The 24,245-nt window shown below is 47.9% G+C and overlaps 1 protein-coding gene across 3 annotated transcripts; it reads left to right on the forward strand.

The window, feature by feature from the left end:
- The first annotated feature begins 1,710 nt into the window (after positions 1-1,710).
- LOC116966111 lies at positions 1,711-22,964 on the forward strand. Of its 3 annotated transcripts, XM_033012294.1 has the most exons (6): positions 1,711-2,064; positions 4,009-4,506; positions 9,612-9,699; positions 13,540-13,718; positions 16,466-18,742; positions 21,942-22,964. In XM_033012294.1, exons 2-6 carry the CDS (start codon positions 4,038-4,040, stop codon positions 22,397-22,399), a joined length of 3,471 nt encoding a protein of 1,156 aa, XP_032868185.1. In that variant the 5' UTR covers positions 1,711-2,064; positions 4,009-4,037; the 3' UTR covers positions 22,400-22,964. The 3 variants fall into 3 exon arrangements, with proteins under 3 accessions (XP_032868185.1, XP_032868184.1, XP_032868186.1); XM_033012293.1 differs by lacking the exon at positions 1,711-2,064 and having other exon boundaries at positions 4,007-4,506; XM_033012295.1 differs by lacking the exon at positions 1,711-2,064 and having other exon boundaries at positions 4,007-4,506; positions 13,540-13,715.
- Positions 22,965-24,245: the final 1,281 nt, after the last annotated feature.

A 24,245-nucleotide genomic window follows, 5' to 3' on the forward strand; every position in this document is an offset into this window, starting at 1 on the left:
GCAGCATCTCTGGAGAGAAGGAATGGGTGACGTTTGGGGTTCAGACCCTTCTTCAGAATGGGAGTCGGGGGAGAGGGAGTCTAGAGGTATGGAAGGGTAAGGTGTGAAAACTCCAGATCAAATCGGATAATGAAATGTAAAATGGTTCATTGTTAGCTGAGGGGAGGGTGACGAGGAGTGGGGGGGGGGTTGAAATATTTGGCAGCCATGAGATTGGGGATGTGGGGTTTTGGGAGTAGAGATGACAAACACTTGAGTGAGATGGGAATCAATTTGGTTGCAATCTTCCACAAGCAGAATGAATTGGTAAAGGTGATGCTCTGAGCAGATCGAGCAGCATCTCTGGAAAGAGGCGAATGTCAAATTGAAGGCAGATAAAAATGCTGGAGAAACTCAGCGGGTGAGGCAGCATCTATGGAGTGAAGGAATAGGTGACCGTTCGGGTCGAGACCCTTCTTCAACGTTGAAGGCTGACAGTTGGGAGGTCTGTAATGCAAGGGTTAAAACTGACCTCTGCTGCCTAAAATGGAGTTATTATTATTATGATTAAACTTTTATTTCAGACTCAAGGTCCAGATAAAGAGGACATTACATAGAATACATTGCATATAAAAACACCATAAAATACATATTAAAAAAGCATGACTTATAAAAGCATCATAAATGATATACAAAAACACTAAACATGGTTTAAAATCCAGAATAACAAGAAAGGTCAGTGTCCTACAATGAGACCACTTTACCAATGTCTCCACAGCGGGGATTCGTCATGTGTGGTGCTAAACCTTATGTTTGATAAGACCAAGATAATTTCATTTTCAGAGTCATTAGTCGGGCAAATAAATGTATACATAATATTTCTTGGGCTGGCTTGTAAAGTTGCCGGCTATATCAGCAGCTCCACACCTCCAACCCTGTTTAAGACAACAGATGTTTGGAAACACATGCTGTGGTTAATTTGAAGTGAGCAGTAAATCAAGAGGCCACCTGTGCAGTCGCCAGATAAAACTCGTTCCTTCCTAGAACCATCAGAGGCTAGCCTGGCGCCCGATGCACAACATAACTGGTGCTTTCGACACCTGGTAGGATAGCCAGCTTTGAGAACCATGGGTTACCCGCTGTTCTTGCATCGGGGTGAATACGGGCAATTAGTTTCTAAAGCCCACCACTGAGGGAGGCAGGGGAGTGCTGGAATCTTGCGTTCGGGAACAGCTTGAGTTGGAGGACTACGCTTCCAGGGGGGGCTACGGATGGGGAACGGGTACGTTGGGGGAACAGTCCCAACGGGTCTGCACTTAGTCTAGATTTAGTATAAAAGTGCGTGCTTCAACCCAACTGTTGGAACTTCACCTTTGGAAGGAGAGAGGTATAGATCTTAGGTACACAAAATAGCTGGAGAAACTCAGCGGGTGCAGCAGCATCTATGGAGCGAAGGAAATAGGCGACGTTTTGGGCCAAAACCCCAGGTATAGATCTTGTCTTTTGGGGGTGGGGGAGAGGAGGAGAGGATCTTGACTTTTGAGAGGGGGAGGTCGAGGAGAGGAGGATCTTGCTCTTTCAGGAGGGAGAGAAAAAGACCCCTCCTATGTGGTGGGGGGGGGGGGGGGGGGGGGAAGAGAGACAGAGTTCACTGATTCTGTTCTGTAGGTTTTTTTGCACAATCTGCAGGCATTGCCACTTTCATTTTGTATGTGTATGTAACAAATAAACTTGACTTGACTTGAGAGGGCTTGTATTGTGGTGAGATACAACCACTGCAGCCAGGAGACTCTGGTGTGCAGAGGGACGTGAGGTTTGTTATTTGGTTAATGCTTTTCTGTATTTTGCTTTAATATTTAGTAGTATCTGCTCTGGAAAAAAAAAATTATTTCTCCCGTCATCGATGTGAAACCTGCTTGCATTTCATTGCAGGGTCTCCAACCAAAGCTAATTGTTTCTCCAGATCCTCCCTGACGTGAGTATCCCCAGCCGTGCTGGCTCGAAGGGCCGAGTGGCCTACTCCGGCACCTGTCGTCTATTGTCATTCTCTGATTTCTTGGTCTAATTGCGGTTAGAGCTGTGAAGGTTGTTTCAAGGACCCGCTGGCTGTAGATTCTTGCGTTTCAACGCAAGCTTTTGTACGATGGAAGTTGTTGTCACACTCTCGATGTGTGCAGATGCGATGTAAATCTTGCTTTTAGTGACAACACCTTAAATGTGGAATTTCTAACGGGAAAGAGTGGTGAAAGGGCAGGGAACCAGGAGATCCAATTTCAGTGGATAGAACCCAGGTGCTTGGCAGAGCAGTCACCTAACGTGGGGCAGCGGTAGAGTTGCTGCCTTATTATGCCCCTGTCCCACTTGGGAAACCTGAACGGAAACCTCTGGAGACTTTGCGCCCCACCCAAGGTTTCTGTGCGGTTCCCGGAGGTTGCAGGTGGTTGCCGGAGGTTGCAGGTAGTGGAAGCAGGCAGGGAGACTGACAAAAACCTCCGGGAACCCAAGGTTTCTGTGCGGTTCCCGGAGGTTCCCGGAGGTTTTTGTCAGTCTCCCTGCCTGCTTCCACTACCTGCAACCACCTGCAACCTCCAGGAACCGCACGGAAACCTTGGGTGGGGCGCAAAGTCTCCAGAGGTTTCCGTCAGGTTTCCTAAGTGGGACAGGGGCATAACAGCGCCAGAGACCCAGATTCCATCCTGACTAAGGGTGCTGTCTGTACGGAGTTTGTACCTTCTCCCTGTGGGGTTTCTCTGGGTGCTCAGGTTTCCTCCCACACTCCAAAGACGTACAGGTTTGCATATTCATTAGACATGGGTAGCAATAACTGGTGGGAGGTTTCTTGTTTTTTTCCCTCTCTATCCTGGCACTGTTAATATGCATATTGGAGTGCAAGCTGCTTCTTGTGGTGCAGTAATGAACATTTCAGCAGCTTTGAAATGTCATTCGTTTGTTGAATTCTACTCTGCAAGATTTTCCTTGGGAATAAATTATCGACTGGGGGAAAAAAAAATCCTTCTCCTTGATGAATATTGCTGGAGGAACTTGGTAGATGGGCAGCATCTGTGGAGGGAAATGGACAGAGAATAAGGTGGCACAAGCTGCTGCCTCACAGCGTCGGAGGTCTAGGTTCGATCCTGACCTCTGGTGCTGTTTGTGTGGAGTTTGCTTGCACCTTCTCTCCGCGCGGATGACCGCGTGGATTTTCTCTCGCATCCAAAAGACGTGCGGGATTCTGGGTTAATTGCCCGTAATGTGTAGGGAGTGGATGAAAAGAACAAAGGGGAGGCCATTTAAGACTGAGGTGAGAAAAATTGTTTTCACCCAGAGAGTTGTGAATTTGTGGAATTCCCTGCCACAGAGGGCAGTGGAGGCCAAGTCACTGGATGGATTTAAGAGAGAGTTAGATAGAGCTCTAGGGGCTGGTGGAATCAAGGGATATGGGGAGAAGGCAGGCACGGGTTATTGATTGGGGACGATCAGCCATGATCACAATGAATGGCGGTGCTGGCTCGAAGGGCCGAATGGCTTCCTACTGCACCTATTTTCTATGTTTCTATAAAAGGTGAGATAACATTGAACAGGTGATCATTGCATCTGGTGGGCTGAAGGGCTAGTTACCTTGCTGTATGGGGGGGGGGGGGGGGAGGAAGAGACTGATTTGAACCTTTCACACTGAGTTCCTCCTGCAGTCCTTGCTTGTCTACTTTGGTTGTTTAATTCCAGTTGTAACCCCCGCCTTTACTCAAGTCATGGGGTATTTTTAAAATTAGACATTGCTAGTAAGGGCATCAACAGTTGTGGGGTGCAGGCTGGAGAATGGGGCTGGGCGGGGAAAACGAATGATCGAATGGCAGAACAGACCTGATGGGCTGAATGGCCTAATTCTGCATCTATGTCTTGTGGTCTCCAGCCAGCAATAAATCTCTTTAGAGGACGTTTCTAGTGATGGATTTTGGTTTGTGCAACTTGGTTATTTTGCTCTGGAATTCATGTTTTTTTTCTCTCTCTCCTTTTGTCTTTAAATCTCAGCCCCTCTCTGCTCCCAAGACCCCCAGGCCATGAAGTCTGAAGAGTCGGAGGAATCCCCTCCAGCTGATGCCAACGCCAAAGGTGCAGTGGCAATGCCGGGCAAGCAGAAGAACGATGGGGCCACCAAGGAGAGGCAGAGTTCGAAGCCCACCGCTGGCTCTCAGGTCAAGGCCAAAGTGGGCACCTCGAGCAGTAGACCACCCACCTCCAGCCGGACAAACCCCTCCCAGGCCAGCAAACTGGTCAAGAAGACCAATGAGCAGGATCCAAGAGCGGCCAAAACTGCGCCGAGGTCGGGCATGTCTGCCCACGACAAAATAATGGAGAAGAAAATGATGGCCAGGAATAAGATGGCTGAGGAGAATGTGGCTGTGCCCAGCAGTGCCAGCACCAACGATAGCCTATCCACCCAAGTGGCCAGAGGTGCAGCAGCCAAGGCATTGCCCCCTGCCAAAACTGGTGCTAAAGTCAAAAACCCAGCGCAGCACACCTCTGCAGGTAAGTCTATTCCGTGTCCACTTTGGTTGGGGTGGGACATGACGAGACTGAAACACATGGGAGATCTCCAGCATTGCGGAATGTGTGGGATACATTGCTGGAGTAACTTTTGTATTGTATTGTATTCAATTTATTGTCATTATCTCATATTGGAGACAACTAAATTAATTTTCCTTACAGTCAAGTATCATAAAAATAAATGATAAATAAATAAAACATATTAAAATTTAAAAAAAGCACAAACACAGAAGTCCATGATACAACATAACCACAACACAGTGGAACCAAAGTTGAGGAAGGTACCATAGTCCAGTCAGCTTCCCCACCGATCTTCCCAGATGTTCACCCGTGGTCGGGGCCTCCCAAGCACCTGCAGTTGCCGCCAAGGCAGGTCGGGCTGCTTTAAGGGCCTGTCCCACTTTCACGACCTAATTCAAGACCTCTGCCGAGTTTGCCCTTGACTCATACTCGCAGCATGGTCGTCACGAGGCCGTGATGCTAGTCGTAGGTACTCGTGGCATCAAGTAGGTCGGGGCGTTTTTTCTAGCCTGATGAAAAATGTCCACGAGTAAAAAAAGATCATGAATTAGGTCGTGAAAGTGGGACAGGCCCTTTATTGTTTAGTTTAGAGATAGTGTGGAAACAGGCCCTTCGGCCCCACCCAGTCCGTGCCGACCAGCGATCGCCCGCACACTAACACTATCCTACACACACGCGCACACACACACACACATACACACACACACACACACACACGTATACACACACACACACACTAGGGACAATTTACAATGATACCAAGCCAATTAACCTACAAAACCTGCTTGTCTTTGGAGTGTCGGATAAAACCCACACAGATCCTGGGGAGAATGTACAAACTCTGTACAGACAGCACCCGTAGTCAGGATCGAACCCGGGTCTCTAGTGCTGTGAGGCAGCAACTCTACTGCTGAGCCACCGTGCCATCCACCGCCCATGGAGAACATGGATAGATGGATGTTTTGAATCCTAATTCCCTCCCCCCCCCCCCCTACTTAAATTCAAGTAATTTAACTAAATATATTCCTCTCGGCAGTAGCTAGGAAAACCACTACACCACATGGTAATCCTAGTTCTTGAAGGGACGTCTAACCTGGAGTGTGTGTCTGCGGTATTTTACTTGTGTAAAAATAGAAATATAATCTAGTGTAGTCTGTTTCTGAGGCAGTGTTCAATTTCAGTGCAAAGCATTCTGTGTCTGTGCATACCTAGTCTATTATTCAAGAAGGCGACCCGGAAAGCTAACTCTCTCTCCGAAACCTACCTGATCCAAGGGTCTCTTCCAGCAATGGGTTTTGGACCTTGGCATGTTTGGCACAGGAAATATTCTTAACATTCTGTGTCACTCACCTTCAGTGTGTCTCGACTGGGGGTAACAGCAATGTGGAGGCTAAAATGCCTCTTCCATATGTTTTAGCAGCTGAATCTCCCTTCTCTGTATGTAGCTGGGTCTCCCCCCCCCCTCTCTCCCTTCTGGCTAAGCTCACCACAAGACTACGCCACATAATTTAAAAAAAAATCTTTAAAAGTTGCATTAATTTAGACCAGTTATTTATCAAAGCCTGTTTACCAAAATGGTTTAAAATGAAATTATTTTGTAATAGAAACATAGAAATAGAAACATAGAAATTAGGTGCAGGAGTAGGCCATTCAGCCCTTCGAGCCTGCACCGCCATTCAATATGATCATGGCTGATCATCCAACTCAGTATCCCGTACCTGCCTTCTCTCCATACCCTCTGATCCCCTTAGCCACAAGGGCCACATCTAACTCCCTCTTAAATATAGCAAATGAACTGGCCTCGACTACCCTCTGTGGCAGAGTTCCAGAGATTCACCACTCTCTGTGTGAAAAAATTTCTTCTCATCTCGGTTTTAAAGGATTTCCCCCTTATCCTTAAGCTGTGACCCCTTGTCCTGGACTTCCCCAACATCGGGAGCAATCTTCCTGCATCTAGCCTGTCCAACCCCTTAAGAATTTTGTAAGTTTCTATAAGATCCCCTCTCAATCTCCTAAATTCTAGAGAGTATAAACCAAGTCTATCCAGTCTTTCTTCATAAGACAGTCCTGACATCCCAGGAATCAGTCTGGTGAACCTTCTCTGCACTCCCTCTATGGCAATAATGTCCTTCCTCAGATTTGGAGACCAAAACTGTACGCAATACTCCAGGTGTGGTCTCACCAAGACCCTGTACAACTGCAGTAGAACCTCCCTGCTCCTATACTCAAATCCTTTTGCTATGAAAGCTAACATACCATTCGCTTTCTTCACTGCCTGCTGCACCTGCATGCCTACTTTCAATGACTGGTGTACCATGACACCCAGGTCTCGCTGCATCTCCCCTTTTCCTAATCGGCCACCATTTAGATAATAGTCTGCTTTCCTGTTTTTGCCACCAAAATGGATAACCTCACATTTATCCACATTATACTGCATCAGCCAAACATTTGCCCACTCACCCAGCCTATCCAAGTCACCTTGCAGTCTCCTAGCATCCTCCTCACAGCTAACACTGCCCCCCAGCTTAGTGTCATCCGCAAACTTGGAGATATTGCCTTCAATTCCCTGTTCCCTATAACTGTTCTCTGACTAGCTTTGTCGAAGGTTAAATCGGTCTCATTATTTTGAGCTATTCTGGGCAGAATTAAAGATAGACACAAAATGCTGGAGTAACTTAGCGGGGCAGGCAGCATCTCTGGAGAGAAGGTTTGGATGATGTTCTGGGTCGAGACCCTTCTTCAGACTGGGCAGAATGAATGTGTAGCTGAACCACCATGTTGCAAGCTTCCACCATCTGTCTTGCTGGTGAACAGAATGGGCGTGGAGAGGGGGCTATCACAGCAGTGTGTGGGGGTTTGGTTTAGAGATACAGCGTGGAAACCAGCCCGTCGGACCACTGAGTCCACGCCGACCCGCGGTCCCCGTACACCAGCTCCATTCCACACACGTTAGGGACACTTTGCAATTGTATCGAGCCAATTCTTCTTAATGTGAATGGCGTGCACAGCCTAAAGTTGTAGGACAACTTTGTTGTACGTCTTTGGAGTGTGGGAGGAAACTGGAGATCCCGGAGAAAACCCACGTGGGTCACGGGGAGAACGTACAGATGGCACCCGTAGTAAGGATCGAACCCGGGTCTCTGGCGCTGTGAGGCAGCAACTCTACCGCTGCGCCCCCCACCAGGTGGTGAACCCACTTAACGCGGAGGAGGTGGTTGATATCACACCCAGGGATGCATGCGGAGAATTGTGGACGCAGCCCAGACCATTGCACAAACCAACTCCCCAAATCCTGGGGTTAATTTTAACACTGGACCCCCATCGATGGAGGCATGGGGTGGAGGTGTGTGCGTGTGTTTGTGTGTCTAGTGCAGGTGGCATAATTCCTGCTTGCAGTATCTCCACACATGGTCACCCCCCACCCCCCCACCAACACTCATTGTATTCTTTAGACGTTAGAGGGAGAGGCACTTCGACTGCCAAGCCACATGACTTTGGGATGTGGAAGGAAACTGGAGAACCCTGAGGGAACCTGTTGTGGTCATGGGGAGGATGTCAAACTTCCCATCGGTGCACGACTACAGTTCAGTTTCACATATACGCTGGAGTAACTCCAGTAAGTTTAGGGTGGGGCAGGCAGGCAATTCAGAACAGCTACAACCTTGATTAAGAAACATTCAAGCACTAATTAGACTTCAGAGGCAGATAAAGACAGGTTCAGCCAATAATAATCTCAAAAACCTACGCATGATAATGATACTCCATGACAAAAAAATCCCTTCAGGACAAAAGAAATGCCTTCAAGAAATGTCACCCATTCCTTCTCTCCAGAGATGCTGCCTGGCCCACTGAGTTACTCCAGCATTTAGTGTCCGTCTTCAGTTTAAACCAGCATCTGCAGTTCCTCCCTACACAGTATAAGCAGGTGTTGCTATATTTCTTTCCATCCCTGTGAAAACATTTGCACGCTTCAGCCTTAATCAGTTTTGGCCACTATCTCCTCACTTTGAAATGAAGGCATTGAAAACAACTGCATTTTGCAAAGGAAAGCATTTTTGCATTTTGGTTACTAAGGCCAACTTTTTCCTCTTACTGCAAATGCATTTTAAACCTCTTTTGGGTTTGTTTTTTGTTTTTTTTGCCTTGAAGGATTTTTTTTTTTTTATCATGGAGTATTTTTATCTTGCCTAATTTTTTGAGATTATTATTGGCTTCACATGTCTTTATCTGCCTCGAGACCCAATTAGTAACTGGCTGTTCCTTAATCAAGATTGTAGCTGTTCTGAATTGGTGTGGATATTTCTTCCTTGTTGCAACGTAGGGTGTGTCGAGAATGTGATGCACACTCACTCTGTGTCTCAACCCAAAACATTGTTGGGACGACAGATGTTGTGACGACAGATGGCACAATGGGCTAAGTGTTCGGCTGGCAACCGGAAGGTAGCCGGTTCGAATCCCGCTTGGAGTGCATACTGTCGTTGTGTCCTTGGGCAAGACACTTCACCCACCTTTGCCTGTGTGTGAATGTGTGTGAGTGATTGGTGGTGGTCGGAGGGGCTGTAGGCGCAGATTGGCAGCCACGCTTCCGTCAGTCTGCCCCAGGGCAGCTGTGGCTACAGAAGTAGCTTACCACCACCGAGTGTGACTGAGGAGTGAATGAATAATGCGATGTAAAGCGCCTTGAGTATTAGAAAGGCGCTATATAAATCCCATCCATTATTATTATTATTATTATTATCACCCATTCCATCTCTCGAGATGCTGCCTGCTCTGCTGAGTTACTCCAGCATATCTTTTGTCTATCTTTGGTGTGATCCAGCATCTGCAGTTCCCTCCTACACATTCACTCTGACTAAACTGACTATTTTTTCTAATGTTGCAGATATTAAGACCATGGCTCTTGTCCCAAGCGATTTCTTTAAATAATTTGAATTTAAATCATTCTGTTTTTTTGAGAATCCATGCTAGCTGTCAAAATGCAGCATCTGATGTGAGGATTGGGCTGTGGTCAAGGAAGGTTGGTTATAAATGGTGCCTTCACTGATTCATTGTAATTGTCTCCACAGCTTCAAAGAAACCACCACCAGCACCAGCTGCTGCTGCAGTGAAGCCAGCAGGAAGACCAGTCAAGCCTAGTTGCAGCACAGTGAGCAGGTAAAGGGTTAATTTAGCTTGGAGATACAGCGTGGAAACAGGCCCTTTGGCCCACCGGGACCGCACCGACAAGCAATCCCCGCACACTAACACAATCCTACACGCACTAGGACCAATTAACCCACAAACCTGCATGTCTTTGGAGTGTGGGAGGAAATCGGAGCTCGCGAGGAAAACCCACGGGGTGAACGTACAAACTCTGTACAGACAGCGCCCATAGTCAGGATGGAACCCAGTTCTCTGGTGCTGTAAGGTAACAACTCTACTGCTGCCCCACCGTGCTAACCTATGAGTTCAGAGGGAGCGATCAATCAGCCATGATTGAATGGCAGAGTAGACTTGATGGGCTGAATGGGCTAATTCTGCTCCTAGCATTTATGACCTTCTGCACCTGCAACCATAGATCCCTCTGCCCAACAACCTGCCCAAGAGCCCTGCTATTCACACTTTTTGATTAGCCAGAGAACATTCAAGCACAGATTAGGTAAATATAGTCTTTTACCCAGGGCAGGGGAATCGCGAGCCAAAGGATATGGGTTTAAGGTGATGGTTAAAGATGGAATAGGAACCTGAGGGGAAACCTTATTTACACAAAGGGTGGTGGGTATATGGAACGAGCTGCCACAGGAGGGAGTTGAGATAAGTATCACATTGTTTGAAAAACATTTGTACAGGTTCATGGCTAGGACAGGTTAGAATGATGTAGGTGAAAGCCAAGCAGGTGGGACTAGCGTAGATGGGGCATGGTGGTTGGTGTGGGCAAGTTGGGCCATGTTGGTTTGTGTGGGCAAGTTGGGCCACGTTGGTCGGTGTGGGCAAGTTGGGCCACGTTGGTCGGTGTGGGCAAGTTGAGCCATGGTGGTCGGTGTGGGCAAGTTGGGCCACGTTGGTCGGTGTGGGCAAGTTGGGCCACGTTGGTCGGTGTGGGCAAGTTGGGCCACGTTGGTCGGTGTGGGCAAGTTGGGCCACGGTGGTCGGTGTGGGCAAGTTGGGCCATGGTGGTCGGTGTGGGCAAGTTGGGCCATGGTGGTCGGTGTGGGCATGTTGGTTGGTGTGGGCAAGTTGGGCCATGTTGGTCGGTGTGGGCAAGTTGGGCCACGTTGGTCGGTGTGGGCAAGTTGGGCCACGTTGGTCGGTGTGGGCAAGTTGGGCCACGTTGGTCGGTGTGGGCAAGTTGGGCCACGTTGGTCGGTGTGGGCAAGTTGGGCCACGTTGGTCGGTGTGGGCAAGTTGGGCCACGTTGGTCGGTGTGGGCAAGTTGGGCCACGTTGATCGGTGTGGGCATGTTGGGCCATGTTGGTCGGTGTGGGCAAGTTGGGCCATGTTGGTCGGTGTGGGCAAGTTGGGCCATGGTGGTCGGTGTGGGCAAGTTGGGCCATGTTGGTCGGTGTGGGCAAGTTGGGCCATGTTGGTCGGTGTGGGCAAGTTGGGCCATGTTGGTCGGTGTGAGCAAGTTGGGCCATGTTGGTCGGTGTGGGCAAGTTGGGCCACGTTGGTCGGTGTGGGCAAGTTGGGCCATGTTGGTTTGTGTGGGCAAGTTGGGCCACGTTGGTCGGTGTGGGCAAGTTGGGCCAAAGGGCGTGTTTCTCTGCCTATAACAACTACTGGCCAACCTGATTTTTTTCTCGTGTAGTGAGGAACTGCAGTTCCAGGTTTAAACCGAAGATAGATAGACAAAATGCTGGAGTAACTCAGCGGGTCGGGCAGCATGTTTGGAGAAAAGGAATGGGTGAAGTTTTGGGTCTGAAGGGTCACCTATTCCTTTCCTCTAGAGATGCTGCCTGACCCGCTGAGTTACTCCAGCATTTTGTATCTACTGGTTTTCTGCTTTCAGGTCTGTGCTGGGTGGGTGCAGGGTGGATGTTGCCTCTGTAGGTGGAAGGTCTTGAATTCCTGCTGACCGTTCCATTCTAATAACAGTGGCTGCTCCCTTCTACTGCCTGAAACCTGTCCCTTTGTCTAATCTTGCAATATATTTATGCCGTGAAAATGCTTCTGACAGCCTCACAGTGGTTAATCCGATCCTGCCTGATATCACAAAGGGGCGGGAGATATCGGAGTCGCTCCAGACAATTGTTGTGATTATTGGCTGACTGATTCATCCGTTATGCTCCCCGCCATTGTTCCATTTCATTCCTGCCTTTGGGCCAACATGACTTGGGTAACTATGCTATCGGATTGCTCGTTATGGAGTCATTGTAGGCAGCAGATTGAGCTTGTTCTATAAAGGTGCAGGAACGGAAGGGTGGTGCAGCGGTAGAGTTGCTGCCTCACAGCGCCGGAGACCCGGGTTCCATCCTGACTGTGGGTGCTGTCTGTACGGAGTTTGTACGTTCTCCCCGTGATCTCCGGGTGTTTAAGTTTCCTCCCACACTCCAAAGACGTACAGGTGTGTAGGCTTGGTATAAATGTAAATTGTCCCTCGTGTGTGTGTAGGGTAGTACAGGGATCGCTGGTCAGTGATGGCTCGATGGGCCAAAACGCCTGTTTCTGCGCTGTATGTCTAAAATCGCCACCCGTATGCCTCAGAATAAAGTTCTAGCTGGACTTTGCTCTTGAGAGGGACGGCAATTTGGAAAGCTGTGGGTCTTGACGGCTGCGAATGTTAAAATGGAAACACAAATTTAAAAAGAAATTGAATATTTAAAAATAGGACAAGAAGCAAGGGAACTGATCTAAATTGGCGCTGCTGGGGTTGATAGGCCACCCACTATCACATTAAATAGGCCATTGTGTCATCACCAGCTTTTAGTTTTGTGAGATACAGCATAGCAGTAGGCCCTTCAACCCACCAAGTCCACGTCAACCAGCGATCACCTCCACACTGGTTCCATTCAACACACACACTAGGGACAATTTTTAATTTTACCAAAGCCAATTAACCCGCCGACCTGCATGTCCTTGGAGTGTGGGAGGAAACCGGAGCACCCGCAGAAAACCCACGCGGTCACAGGGTGAACGTACAAACTCTGTACGGGCTGCGTCCGTAGTCGGGATCGAACCCCATTTTTCGTGTCTCTTGTCCGTCAACAGTTGGGTGAAGGGAAATGGCACCACCTGCAGGCAGTGTGCAGAACATCAGGGAGCTATGTTCTACCCTTAAACCTGTCAGACTAGGAGGTTTAGTTTAGAGATACAGCGCGGAAACAGGCCCTTCGGCCCACCAGGTCCGTGCCGACCAGCGATCCCCGCATATTAACACAATCCTACACCCACTAGGGACAATTTACACATACACCAAGCCAATTAACCTACAAACCTGTATGTCTTTGGAGTGTGGGAGGAAACCGAAGATCTCGGAGAAAACCCACGCAGGTCACGGGGAGAACGTACAAACTCCTTACAGACAGCACCCGTAGTCGGGATCGAACCGGGGTCTCCGGCGCTGCTTTCGCTGTAAGGCAGCAACTCTACCGCTGCGCCACCGTGCCTCATTAATTCTAGGATCTATCTCCTGCCTTCTCCCCGTAACCGCTGTCACTTGTACTAATCAAGAACCCACCAATCTCCGCTTTAAAAATACCTACTCACTTGGCCTCCCCAGCCATCTGTGGCAAAGAATTCCACAGATTCACCACCCTCTGAGTAAAGATTCCTCCTCATCTCCTTCCTAGAGGAACATCCTTTAAATCTGAGGCCATGACCTCTGGTCCCAGACTCTCCCACTAGTGGAAACATCCACTCTATCCACACCTTTCACTATTTGGTAAGTTTCAATGAGACCTCCACCATCCTCCTGAACTCTTGCGTGGAGAGGCCCAGAGCCAACAAACGCTAAATAACTTTTTTTTAAACGTTAAATAAATCTAACAGGCTGCTATGCTTCCAATTGTTTCCCAGGCCCAACAGCTCGATGGCCACCTCCTGCCAAGCAAGTACTGGAGCAGTGAGGAAGCCACCAATGTCGAAGCAACTCAACGAAGGCCTGACTTGCGCTCGAACCGTCAAACCCAGTGTCCTGACGGCAGGATCCAAACCGGAGAAGCGCTCTCCTGCCTCTAACAGGACGTCTAAAGGTGGTCTGTACATGATTTCTCCCAAATTGTACTGCTGAGTGTCTGCTGAGTGAGACGTGTTTGCTGGAGTACGGAGCAGTTCTTAGATGAAATTGGCAGAAAAAGGGTTAAAGTATTATTGTGACTGGGACTGGGGAAGGGTCTCGACCCGAAACGTCACCCATTCCTTTTCTCCAGAGATGCTGCCTGACCCGCTGAGTTACTCCAGCGTTTTGTGTCTATTGCAGTGAGACTTATTGCATGTAGTGTGTGTGTGTGTGTGTAGGATTGTGTTAGTGTACGGGGTGATCACTGGTCGACGTGGATTCGGTGGGCCAGAAAGGGCCTGTTTCCGCGCTGTATCTCTGAAGTCTATGACTCTATATGTTCGTATCTGACTGATGGGTCCCTTAGCCAGGTAGTCTATCCAGTCAGCACCCCGCCTGCCCCTCCCTCAAGACCCTGAACTAGCCCACACCCCTTTGTAGCGGCACCAAACGTGGTGAATAAGGCTAGACGTCAGGCAGGTTCAAACAGTAGTTTTATTTAGGTGTTACATGTTAAGTTGGTCCGCTGACGTAATTATCATTGCTGCTGTAGCTGAGCGAGGTTGTTCTCTCGGGCTCAGCTACCTGTCGACTGCCGAGGTCTCAAGGTGAGACAAGCTTAAGTAGCAGGACACTCCCCCTTAGCCCATTGTGTCATGTGCTAGCCCTCGTAGCTACTGGCGAGGGTTCGACCATAAGTGGTCTGTGTATCAGCTGACGCCACACCTTTGACATTTGCACAAAGTTTGTCTGAATCCTTTCTTGACAAGGTGCATGTGTTGAAACTGCATCCACTATCCACACATTGGCCCATGATACCTAGAGTTAATGGCAAGTCTTTCATTTTAAGAGAATATGTGAATAATGATTTTTGCTGACCAGGATGTACAGCAGTGGGTGGAGCAAACCTACACCATGGTATTGAAACTGAAGGTAGCGTTCCAAGATGGAGTCTCTCAAAGATGGATACAAAGTGCTGAAGTCACTTAGTGGGTCAGGCAGTGTCTCTGGATAAAACGGATGGGTGATGTTTTGGGTCGGAACCCATCTTCAGACTGACCGTGAAAGGGGGTGATCTGGAGGTAGGGAAAAGGCCAGAACAAAGTAGATGACCAAGGAGGGGTACGGCCCAATGTATTTCTATCAACTCTCATGTGAAACAGTGACTGCATGCAAACTCTGACTCTCTTGGTGTTGTGTGTGTGTGCGTTAATCGGTGATTGCAAGGCTAAAAGTAACGTTCGAGGGCAAGCTATGTGGACCAGGCCCACGTTTCCTGAAGTCCATAGATATCTCCTCCTCGATCAAAGGATCCATTCACCTTCCATGTACGAGGATTTTAACTTTACTGCACCATTCTACTCTTGTGTGGTGTCTTTTTAAAATTGCTGTTTTTTTCCTTTTTCTTCCCTCCCTCCCACAAATATGTAATATTTGTAGTTTGTTTGCTCTTTGCACAGTTCGCGAGCATTGCCACTTTTCATTTCACCTCACATCTCGTATGTGTATGTGACAAATAAACTTGACTTGATTATTTGCGGTCTTGAGCAGCGAGGATCTGATGGATGGTGTCTTCTGACTATTAGACCCAACTTGAAGCTGAATGGTGCTGGAGTAACTCAGTGGGTCAGGCAGCATCTTTTGGAGAACATGGATAGGTGATCTTTCTGATCGAGGCCTCCTTCAAACTTTGGGGGGGTGGGGGGGGGGGTAAGAGAAGAAAGTCTAGGTGAGAGAAGGGGCAGAATGGAGACTAGCAGGTTATGGGTGAGGGGGGGGGGGGAACATTTGATAGATGGGAGGTTGGACAAAGGCCAGAGATGAAAAGACAGAAGGTGAGAGAAGTCAGTATTGAAGCATAACATAGAAGCATAGAAAATAGGTCCAGGAGGCCATTCGGCCCTTCGAGCCAGCATCGCCATTCATTGAGATCATGGCTAATCGTCCCCAATCAATAACCCGTGCCTGCCTTCTCCCCATATCCATTGACTCCACTAGCCCCTAGAGCTCTATCTAACTCTCTCTTAAATCCATCCAGTGATTTGGCCTCCACTGCCCTCTGTGGCAGGGAATTCTACAAATTCACAACTCTCTGGGTGAAAAAGTTTTTTCTCACCTCAGTCTTAATTGGCTTCCCACTTTATTCTTGGACTGTGGCCCTTGGTTCTGGACTCGCCCAACATTGGGACCATTTTTCCTGCATCTAGCTTGTCCAGTCCTTTTATAATTTTATATGTTTCTATAAGATCCCCCTCATCCTTCTAAACTCTAGTGAATACAAGCCTAGTCTTTTCAATCTTTCCTCATCTGACAGTCCCGCCATCCCAGGGATCAATCTCGTGAATCTACGCTGCACTGCCTCAATCACAAGGATGTCCTTCCTCAAATTAGGGGACCAAAACTGTACACAATACTCCAGATGTGGTCTCACCAGAGCCCTATACAACTGCAGAAGAAGCTTGAAGAGTTGCAGAATGTGAAGCTGGAGGAAGGGAAGGAGGGGGAGGTGAGGTAAAAGTGAGAGTCCAGGTGAGGCATGGGGGGGGGGGGGGGGGGGGAGGGAATAAAATGACCTGTTTTCACTTTAGTTTTAATGGATTGATTTTGGCATCATGCCACCTGAGTTCATCGCTGCCATCATCCATTTGAATGCTGCCACTTGCTAGTTCATGTTACTGTTGAATGTATTAATAATCTGGTTGACTTTGTCCTCCATCTCTCTAGACCTGACTCTCTGCTCTTCCCAGCTAAAGAAGATTCCAAGTTTGGAAGCGGCTAAAGGCAGCGTCATTGGCAGGACAAGCAAGCTAAAACTGCCGAAGCCTTCAGATTCTTCTTCTGAAACAAAACATGTGGATGCAAGCCTGAAGACCAAATTGCCTGTTAAACAAAGACAGGGGATATTGCCTGATACCTCTGTTTCCAAGAGCTTGGTGGGCACTGTTCACCCTTCAACGAAGACCGCCCAAGCCATCGAGAAGCAACCCTTGTCAAGTGGCAGATCGTCAAACACCACAAAGTCTCTCTCTGAGAATAACGTTGGGAGATGTGGGTTCTTGGAGAGCCGCCTCAATGCTGAATCCGAGGCCACGATGAAGGGGCCATCTACCAGCTTGGTTACTGGACCAGCCGTTGGAGATGAGGTTGAGGAGCCACGGGACAGTCTGACCGTCGGAAACGCGCCCTCTCCACAAGGAATGAAGGCAGCCCTTACCCTTGGCCCTGCCGGTGAAAATGCTCCTGCAGAGGGAAAGGTGGCGGGTGCTGAGGCCAAACCAAGTGTGTATGTGCCGGCATTCGAAGGAGAAGAAGATATGGAATGTTTTAGATCTGTTAAATTGGCTGGCCAGTTAAACAAAGGAGAGATTAATTCTGACCCAAATCTTGAGCCAGGGCTGTGTTTAACCTACATTGATAAAATGGAAAATATTGGAGCCATGGTTGGGAATGAACATAATGTTCCTGAAAGGTTAGATACAGTTAATGTAAACCATTATGAAGTTCAACAGACTAACGAGGATGACAATATGATTGATATTGGTGGAGAAGTAGACTTGATCCATTTGGAAGAATGTTTCCTGCCGAGCCAATGGATTGTTGAGAAGGACTCTGTTTTGCCATGTTCTGAAGGGGCTCCATCCATTGTGGATCTTGGTACTCCCGATCCTACTCCAGCAAGTCCACCAGAAAATCTACCTGTAATTGGGGACAATGTTGTCCTTGCCCCTACTTTGCAGAACGTAACACTTGCTAGGGGGGCTCCTTTAGGAAGTGGCTTGGAAGATGCGAGCTCTCTGGAGTCCAGCAGCAATGTATCTACTGGGGAGCAGGTTATGCTGAGTGTGAATGTGACTGTGTGTGGATACCCCAAGGCAGAGATCGAGGTAACTCCTCCTGAAGAGCTCCTTCCAGAGACGCTCTCGAGCTGCGAGCAAGATGTAGCCTTCAAGCTTTGCGAGCTGCTGGTGGAATGTTTCAGAACAAATGCAGAGTCGCAACATCCCGTTGAAAGTGAAGACTTGCCCTCTGGAGGGAAGCTTGGTATTTTGCTTGGAGATGGGTGCAAAGACCATGGTACATCCCAGGCTAGCTCGCTGAGCGGCCCGGACATGGCTGGGAAGAGCAGCAGTGTCACCAGCACTCCGGAAGAGCTGAAGGATTACAACAGCAGTTCTGGAGTCGAGTCCAAGTCGGGGAAATTGGAATCTGCAGATGACGGCTCTCCTCCAAGAGAGATCTGCGAACCTGATCTGGTGGAGCAGGATTTGGGGATTCACTTGGAAAGGGGTGATTACGAACCGGAGACGCTACCAGCAGATGACCTACTTGAAGGTTCTTCAACTGAACCCATGGTCTCTTCAGATGATGAAGATCATTTGGAGGGTGATCTTGAAAGCGTGGCTGAGATAACGAACCAGCGTGGATTAGAAGGGATCGACAACCCTGTATTTGAGGACAAAGCTGCCACTGAATTGAAAACTGAAAGTCTCTCCCTTGCGTTTAATTCCTCCCAATTCAATCCCTCTAGTCTCCAGGCTGTGGAGGAAATAGAAGAGCTGGCGACTGCCGAGACTCCCAGCTCTCCAGGGTTGGGGCAACTTGCCCTCCAAAGCTGCCTGCTCTCGACAATGGAGCTGCAGGCAGGTCTTCCCGTGGACAACCAGGTCTCGAGCCTCCCCCCGGCGATTGACAGCCAGTCCCGTGGGTCTCCCACTCGGGGTGGCTGCCCTATTGAAGCTGAGAATTTGACTGGAGCCATCCCCGACGTGACTTTAAACGTGCAGCGAGCATTTGACCTGGTGGAAGACCTTCCCAGTGAGTTGGCCGATGAATCACTGCCCATGAATGCAGAGGTCCCAGGAGCAAACCATCCCATGAACTGCCTCGACGGGGAGCTGGCTAAATTACAAGAGATGTCTGGTGGTACGGATGAAGCAAATGGAGGTTGCATGCAACAGCTATGCTACCCTCTGTATGAAAAGAATGATAACATGTTGGCAGGTAATGTATGAAATGCTACTTTAGAAAAATAAAAATTTGCTTTCCCCCTGGGTGGCATTTCTGTAAATGTAATAGATACCACTGTAATATATACACCCTTTTGTCCTGGACTCTGATGCCCAAACACATTGCCTGAACCTACTTTTAATCTGAATTCTATGGATGTTCTTGCTCATCACTGCTAACATCTTGGTAACAAACCTGCAGGGCATTAGAAATTGTGTAAATCATTTTTTTTGTTCATTCAATATTGATTAATAAAGTGTTATACTATGATGGAACTGGCCATTTTGTACAGGCTTTGTGTGCACTGGTTGTGGGTGGGGAGTGGTATGTGAGGGGGTGTGGTGCTGGGTGGAGCATCCTTGATCTCGAAACCAAAGCCCAGGTCGATCCTCCATGCAACCTGATATGATGTATATTTTAAAATGAGTAATACTAGCTAGAGATCTCTCCCTTGACTCTCATTTAGTTTATTGTTACGAGGTACAGTGAAAAGCTTTTTGTTGCGTGCTAACCAGTCAGCGGAAAGACAATACATGATTACAATCGAGCCATTCACAGTGTACAGATACATGATAAAAGGAATAACATTTAGTGCAAGGTAAAATCCGATCAACAATAGTCCGACTGTTTCCTTCCAATGACGTAGATATTAGCTCAGATTCAGATTCAGATTCAGATTCAGATTCAATTTTAATTGTCATTGTCAGTGTACAGTACAGAGACAACGAAATGCATTTAGCATCTCCCTGGAAGAGCGACATAGCAAATGATTTAAATAAATAATAATAAGTGATAATAAGTGTCCGGGGGGTGGGGGGGTGATTGGCAGTCACCGAGGTACGTTGTTGAGTAGAGTGACAGCCGCCGGGAAGAAGCTGTTCCTGGACCTGCTGGTTCGGCAACGGAGAGACCTGTAGCGCCTCCCGGATGGTAGGAGGGTAAACAGTCCATGGTTGGGGTGAGAGCAGTCCTTGGCGATGCTGAGCGCCCTCCGCAGATAACGCTTGCTTTGGACAGACTCAATGGAGGGGAGCGAGGAACCGGTGATGCGTTGGGCAATTTTCACCACCCTCTGCAATGCCTTCCGGTCGGAGACAGAGCAGTTGCCATACCATACTGTGATGCAGTTGGTAAGGATGCTCTCAATGGTGCAGCGGTAGAAGTTCACCAGGATCTGAGGAGACAGATGGACCTTCTTCAGTCTCCTCAGGAAGAAGAGACGCTGGTGAGCCTTCTTGATCAGAGTTGAGGTATTGTGGGTCCAAGAGAGGTCATCGGAGATGTTGACTCCCAGGAACCTGAAGCTCGGGGCTATTCTCCAGTTGGTAGACAAAAGTGCTGGAGAAACTCAGCGGGTGCAGCAGCATCTATGGAGCGAAGGAAATAGGCAACGTTTCGGGCCGACACCCTTCTTCAGACTATTTCCTTCGCTGGAGTAACTCAGCGGGACAGGCAGCATCTCTGGAGAAAAGGAGTGGGCTACGTTTCGGGTCAAGACCCTTCTTCAGACTGAAGAAGGGTCTCGACCCGAAACGTCACCCGTTCCTTCTCTCCAGAGATGCTGCCTGTCCCGCTGAGTTACTCCAGTATTCTGTGTCTGTATCTTCAGTTTAGAATGAGGGTAGGTGTTGCAAAGATGAGTTCAATGCTAGGATAGCTAGAGCTTTGTAGATGTCTGAGGACCACCCATTGCCTAGCTTCGAGTCCTTCTGTCAGAATTAAAATGGGAGGAGTGTTGTATTCTTAAATGCATCTACATCCAATTGGTCTGGTATTGTCTCAATGAAAATGTTCTATTCTGTCCTACTTGTCCAAGCTCTGATAAAGGAAACAGGCCATTGTTAGCTGTTTGTTGGGTGAAAACGAGAAGCTGGTGCGACTTGGGTGGGGGAGGGATGGAGAGAGAGGGAATGCCGGGGCTACCTGAAATGAGAGAAATCAATATTCATACCACTGGGCTGTAAGCTGCCCAAGCGAAATATGAGATGCTGTTCCTCCAATTTGCATTTAACCTCACTCTGACAATGGAGGAGACAGGACAGAAAGGTCTGTGTGGGTAGACACAAAGCTGGAGTAACTTAGCGGGACAGGCAGCATCTCTGGAGAGAAGGAATGGATGACGTTAAGGTCAGTATGGGAATGGGCAGCAGAATTAAAGTGTTTGGCAACTGGGAGATCGGGTAGGTCCGGGCAGACTGAGCGAAGGTGTTCAGCGAAACGATCGCCCAGTCTATGTTTGGTCTCGCCGATGAATAAGAGTCCACATCTTGAACAACGGATACAGTAGATGAGGTTGGCAGAGGTGCAAGTGAACCTCTGCCTAATCTGAAACAAGCTAACAAGTTGCTGTGTTTCCTAATATTATTCCTGTTGAACAGCTGAGGAACTGCTAATGTGTTGCAGTAGTCAAGTCCAAGTGCACTAGAGTGCAAACTGTGGTGGCAAATGTAATACACTTTGTATGCCTCCAATGACTATTGTACTGAGTGTGCTGGCCTTGTATGTTTAGCCTTCCATCTGCACTCGCTCTGCCTGTCTAACACGTCTTGTCACTTTGTGCTGCCGCATCGATCAAGAACCGTTGAAATTTCTTGCAAGTTTTTGTTCTTGCTTTGTCTGGAGCCGTGGCCCTCGTATTCATTAAACGGAAAACGCTGCTCTTGATTGGGAACTGGGAAACTATAATAACCTTGGGGGGAAATTGGACGTTAAGCCAAACTTCAGCCATCAAGCCCAGACGATGCCGTTCTGCTTTGAATTGTAACTTTTCCCCTTTATTGACGGTGCCTGCCGTTTTGCAACATCATCCTATACTAAAAGGAAGTGTATGCCAAATTGGCAGGACCGTTTGAAAGTTGTGTTGTCTGCAAAATGCTTGTGGCGTTCATACAAGCAAGGACCATGAAACGCCTTTAAAACATTTTTTTTTTTTTCCCCCCAATGACTTTATGTAGCGACTTGTCACTGAAAGCACTTTCCCTTTTGATTCAGTTCTAATACATGTTTGTGCATAGATGAATGTTCTGCAAGAAATGTATCATCTAGTTTGTACAATGTCTTCTTGATCCTGTTTGCATTTGCTCAGCAAACGTCAACACTCTAGTTGTAGATTGCATGCAAGAAGGATTTTGCTGCTTTTATTTTTATTTTCTCTCTCTCTTCCAAAATCTTCAAGTGCTGTCACTTGTTGCAGGCATCATGAATGAGGGTGATAAAACAGTGCAGACTCACTGTGTACCTTGGATAACACCACTGCTCCCACCTATCCTCTCCACAATCTATGAAGTGGAAGCGGCCGACTGTGAGGAGAGCAGGCTCGAAGAGGACTATGAGAGCAAAGATCTCCAGACACTGGATCTGCCCTGCCTCGAGTTCATTGAAGATCCCAGCGACAGAGTCTTGTCCCTGCAGATTGAGCCGGTGGAAGTCGTGCAGCAGCTGATCAACCACACGCTACTACTTTCCGGAGATGGAGTCAAGCTACAAAGCAAGGTAATGGTTGACAAAGCAGAGCTGAGCAAGTGGACCAATCTCATATCGCCGTTAGATGACTCCACGGCCAGCATTACGTCCGTAACCAGCTTCTCTCCTGAAGACCTCTCCTCTTCACAAGGGGAATGGACGGTGGTAGAGCTGGAGACTCATCATTAGCCAAATGGCATTGCCTGCCTTTTGCATTCTGGCCAGAAACATCATCTAAATTGGATGGCCCGGTGTGATATTGGAAGGGTGCAAGTCACACCAATACTTGTTCGTACCTGAAGATTATCTTCCTATGATCTTGCTATCGATGTCACTGGTCTGAGCTATGGGACGTTCTCCAATATTGTAACTTCCAGGATGAACGTAAAAGGGATTAAATAAAAACAACTATATTATTCTCATGGGAATGGACCTAAATGCAGCTGCCTATACTTTTAAATTGGATCGGCTTGTAATGCATTGAGGTAGCTTAATGAACAATATGCAATTCTTTAACTGGAATGTAAATCTTGAAACCCTTCATGATAGTTACAAGAGCTTAGAATAGTCTACACTGGATGTGTTTAAAATTGGTCTTTTGTCTACATGTTTCAGCAAGAGTAAAGGGCCTGTCCCACTTACGAGACTTTTCCGCAAACTGTCTGCGACCTTCAAGCTCGGAGACACTCGCCTGAAAACACGCGAGTTGGATCAACCTTCAGCGTGGCGCACGCACACACACGCGCGCACACACACACACAGCGCCAAGGAGGGGGCCAGGGAAAGCGGGGGCGCGCTGTCTGAAATTCACACGGTGCAAAGCCAAGGTGATACCCGCGATGAACAGGAAGGTTAAAGACGGCTAGCACAGTGTACGGTAATTCCTTTAGAAGGGGGGGGAAGAAGGGGCCAGACAAATTTTAATAAACCAGAGGTACACAGCTGTGAAGTTTAGCAGGCATTTAACATTACCGGTCAGTTTTCCTTGGTTCTGAAAACTCGTGCTTAAGTTTCCCCCCCCCCCCCCCCAATGAGCCAATTAAAATGCCTGGTCAGCAAAGGAGATTACCTACGGCTACCTCGACTACTTACACCGACATGGCGACCCCACTACCACTGCACTACGAGTTCAAAATTATCGATTTTCTCCACGCCGAACAATTTTTTTTTTTTTTTTTTTTTTTTTTTTTCCCTCGCAGAAATTTTTTTCAACATGTTGCAACATGTTTCCGCGACCAAACTGAGGCCGCGAGTAGTGACCGCTATGCGGGAACTCCTCTCAACCATGAAGGAGATTCACCAGAGACCACCTACGACCATGTGTCGACCATGCTGCGAGCTTGTGGCGAACGCAGACTCTCCTAAACTCGCCAATAAGGTCACCATAGTGGGACAGGCCCTTAACTGTTGTTGCTCAGGGTGGTGCCGTTTGAGGTCTGAAATTTTGAATGGGAACAGATGACTTGAATAGCATTTTTTTTTAAATGAATTGCATAACCTGTGAATCTAGTCCAAGTCTGCTCTCTCTGACTGCACTGTTTTTTGAAGTTTAAGTTGACTTTGTCAATTTTTTTGGATTAAATGCCGCTTTCTATTTCAGTGGCTGTGTTATGGGTGCTGGACTGGAGTGGAATTTGAGTTTACTTTCTAAGTTTCAGCAGAGCTGCATTTATCCTTTGGCTGCGGGGTCTCTTACCTAAAGTGGTGCTTTATTTAGATTGAATGTCTTGAAGCCATGACGTACCTGCCTTTGTGGCCAGTTCAGTTTGCATTCGCATTCGCCTAATGAGGTCTCTTTGGACATCTCCAAAGGAACAACCCAGCTGGTAATGTTGTGTTTTTTTCTCCCCAAAAGGTGATCACGAGAAACAAGTGGCCTTTTTGTATCGAGTTAAATGTGCAGGGAAAAATAAAAGTTTAAAATGCAGTAAAGCATGCAAATACAAAGCCTTTATTCTGAGTCGACTCAAATTGTCATGACGTTGGGTTGAAACTGTAGAGATACTGTGTGGCATGTTATGTCAACCAACACAAT

Source organism: Amblyraja radiata, chromosome 35 (assembly GCF_010909765.2).
Source record: "Amblyraja radiata isolate CabotCenter1 chromosome 35, sAmbRad1.1.pri, whole genome shotgun sequence".
Lineage (NCBI taxonomy): Eukaryota > Metazoa > Chordata > Chondrichthyes > Rajiformes > Rajidae > Amblyraja > Amblyraja radiata.

Bases quoted from the DNA above. Each gene is read 5' to 3' on its own strand.
- LOC116966111 (XM_033012294.1), top strand. From the start codon at position 4,038: ATGAAGTCTGAAGAGTCGGAGGAATCCCCTCCAGCTGATGCCAACGCC. The intron at 4,507-9,611 runs GTAAGTCTATTC...TTGTCTCCACAG, and splicing joins AGCGCAGCACACCTCTGCAG to CTTCAAAGAAACCACCACCA. The intron at 18,743-21,941 runs GTAATGTATGAA...CACTTGTTGCAG, and splicing joins GAATGATAACATGTTGGCAG to GCATCATGAATGAGGGTGAT.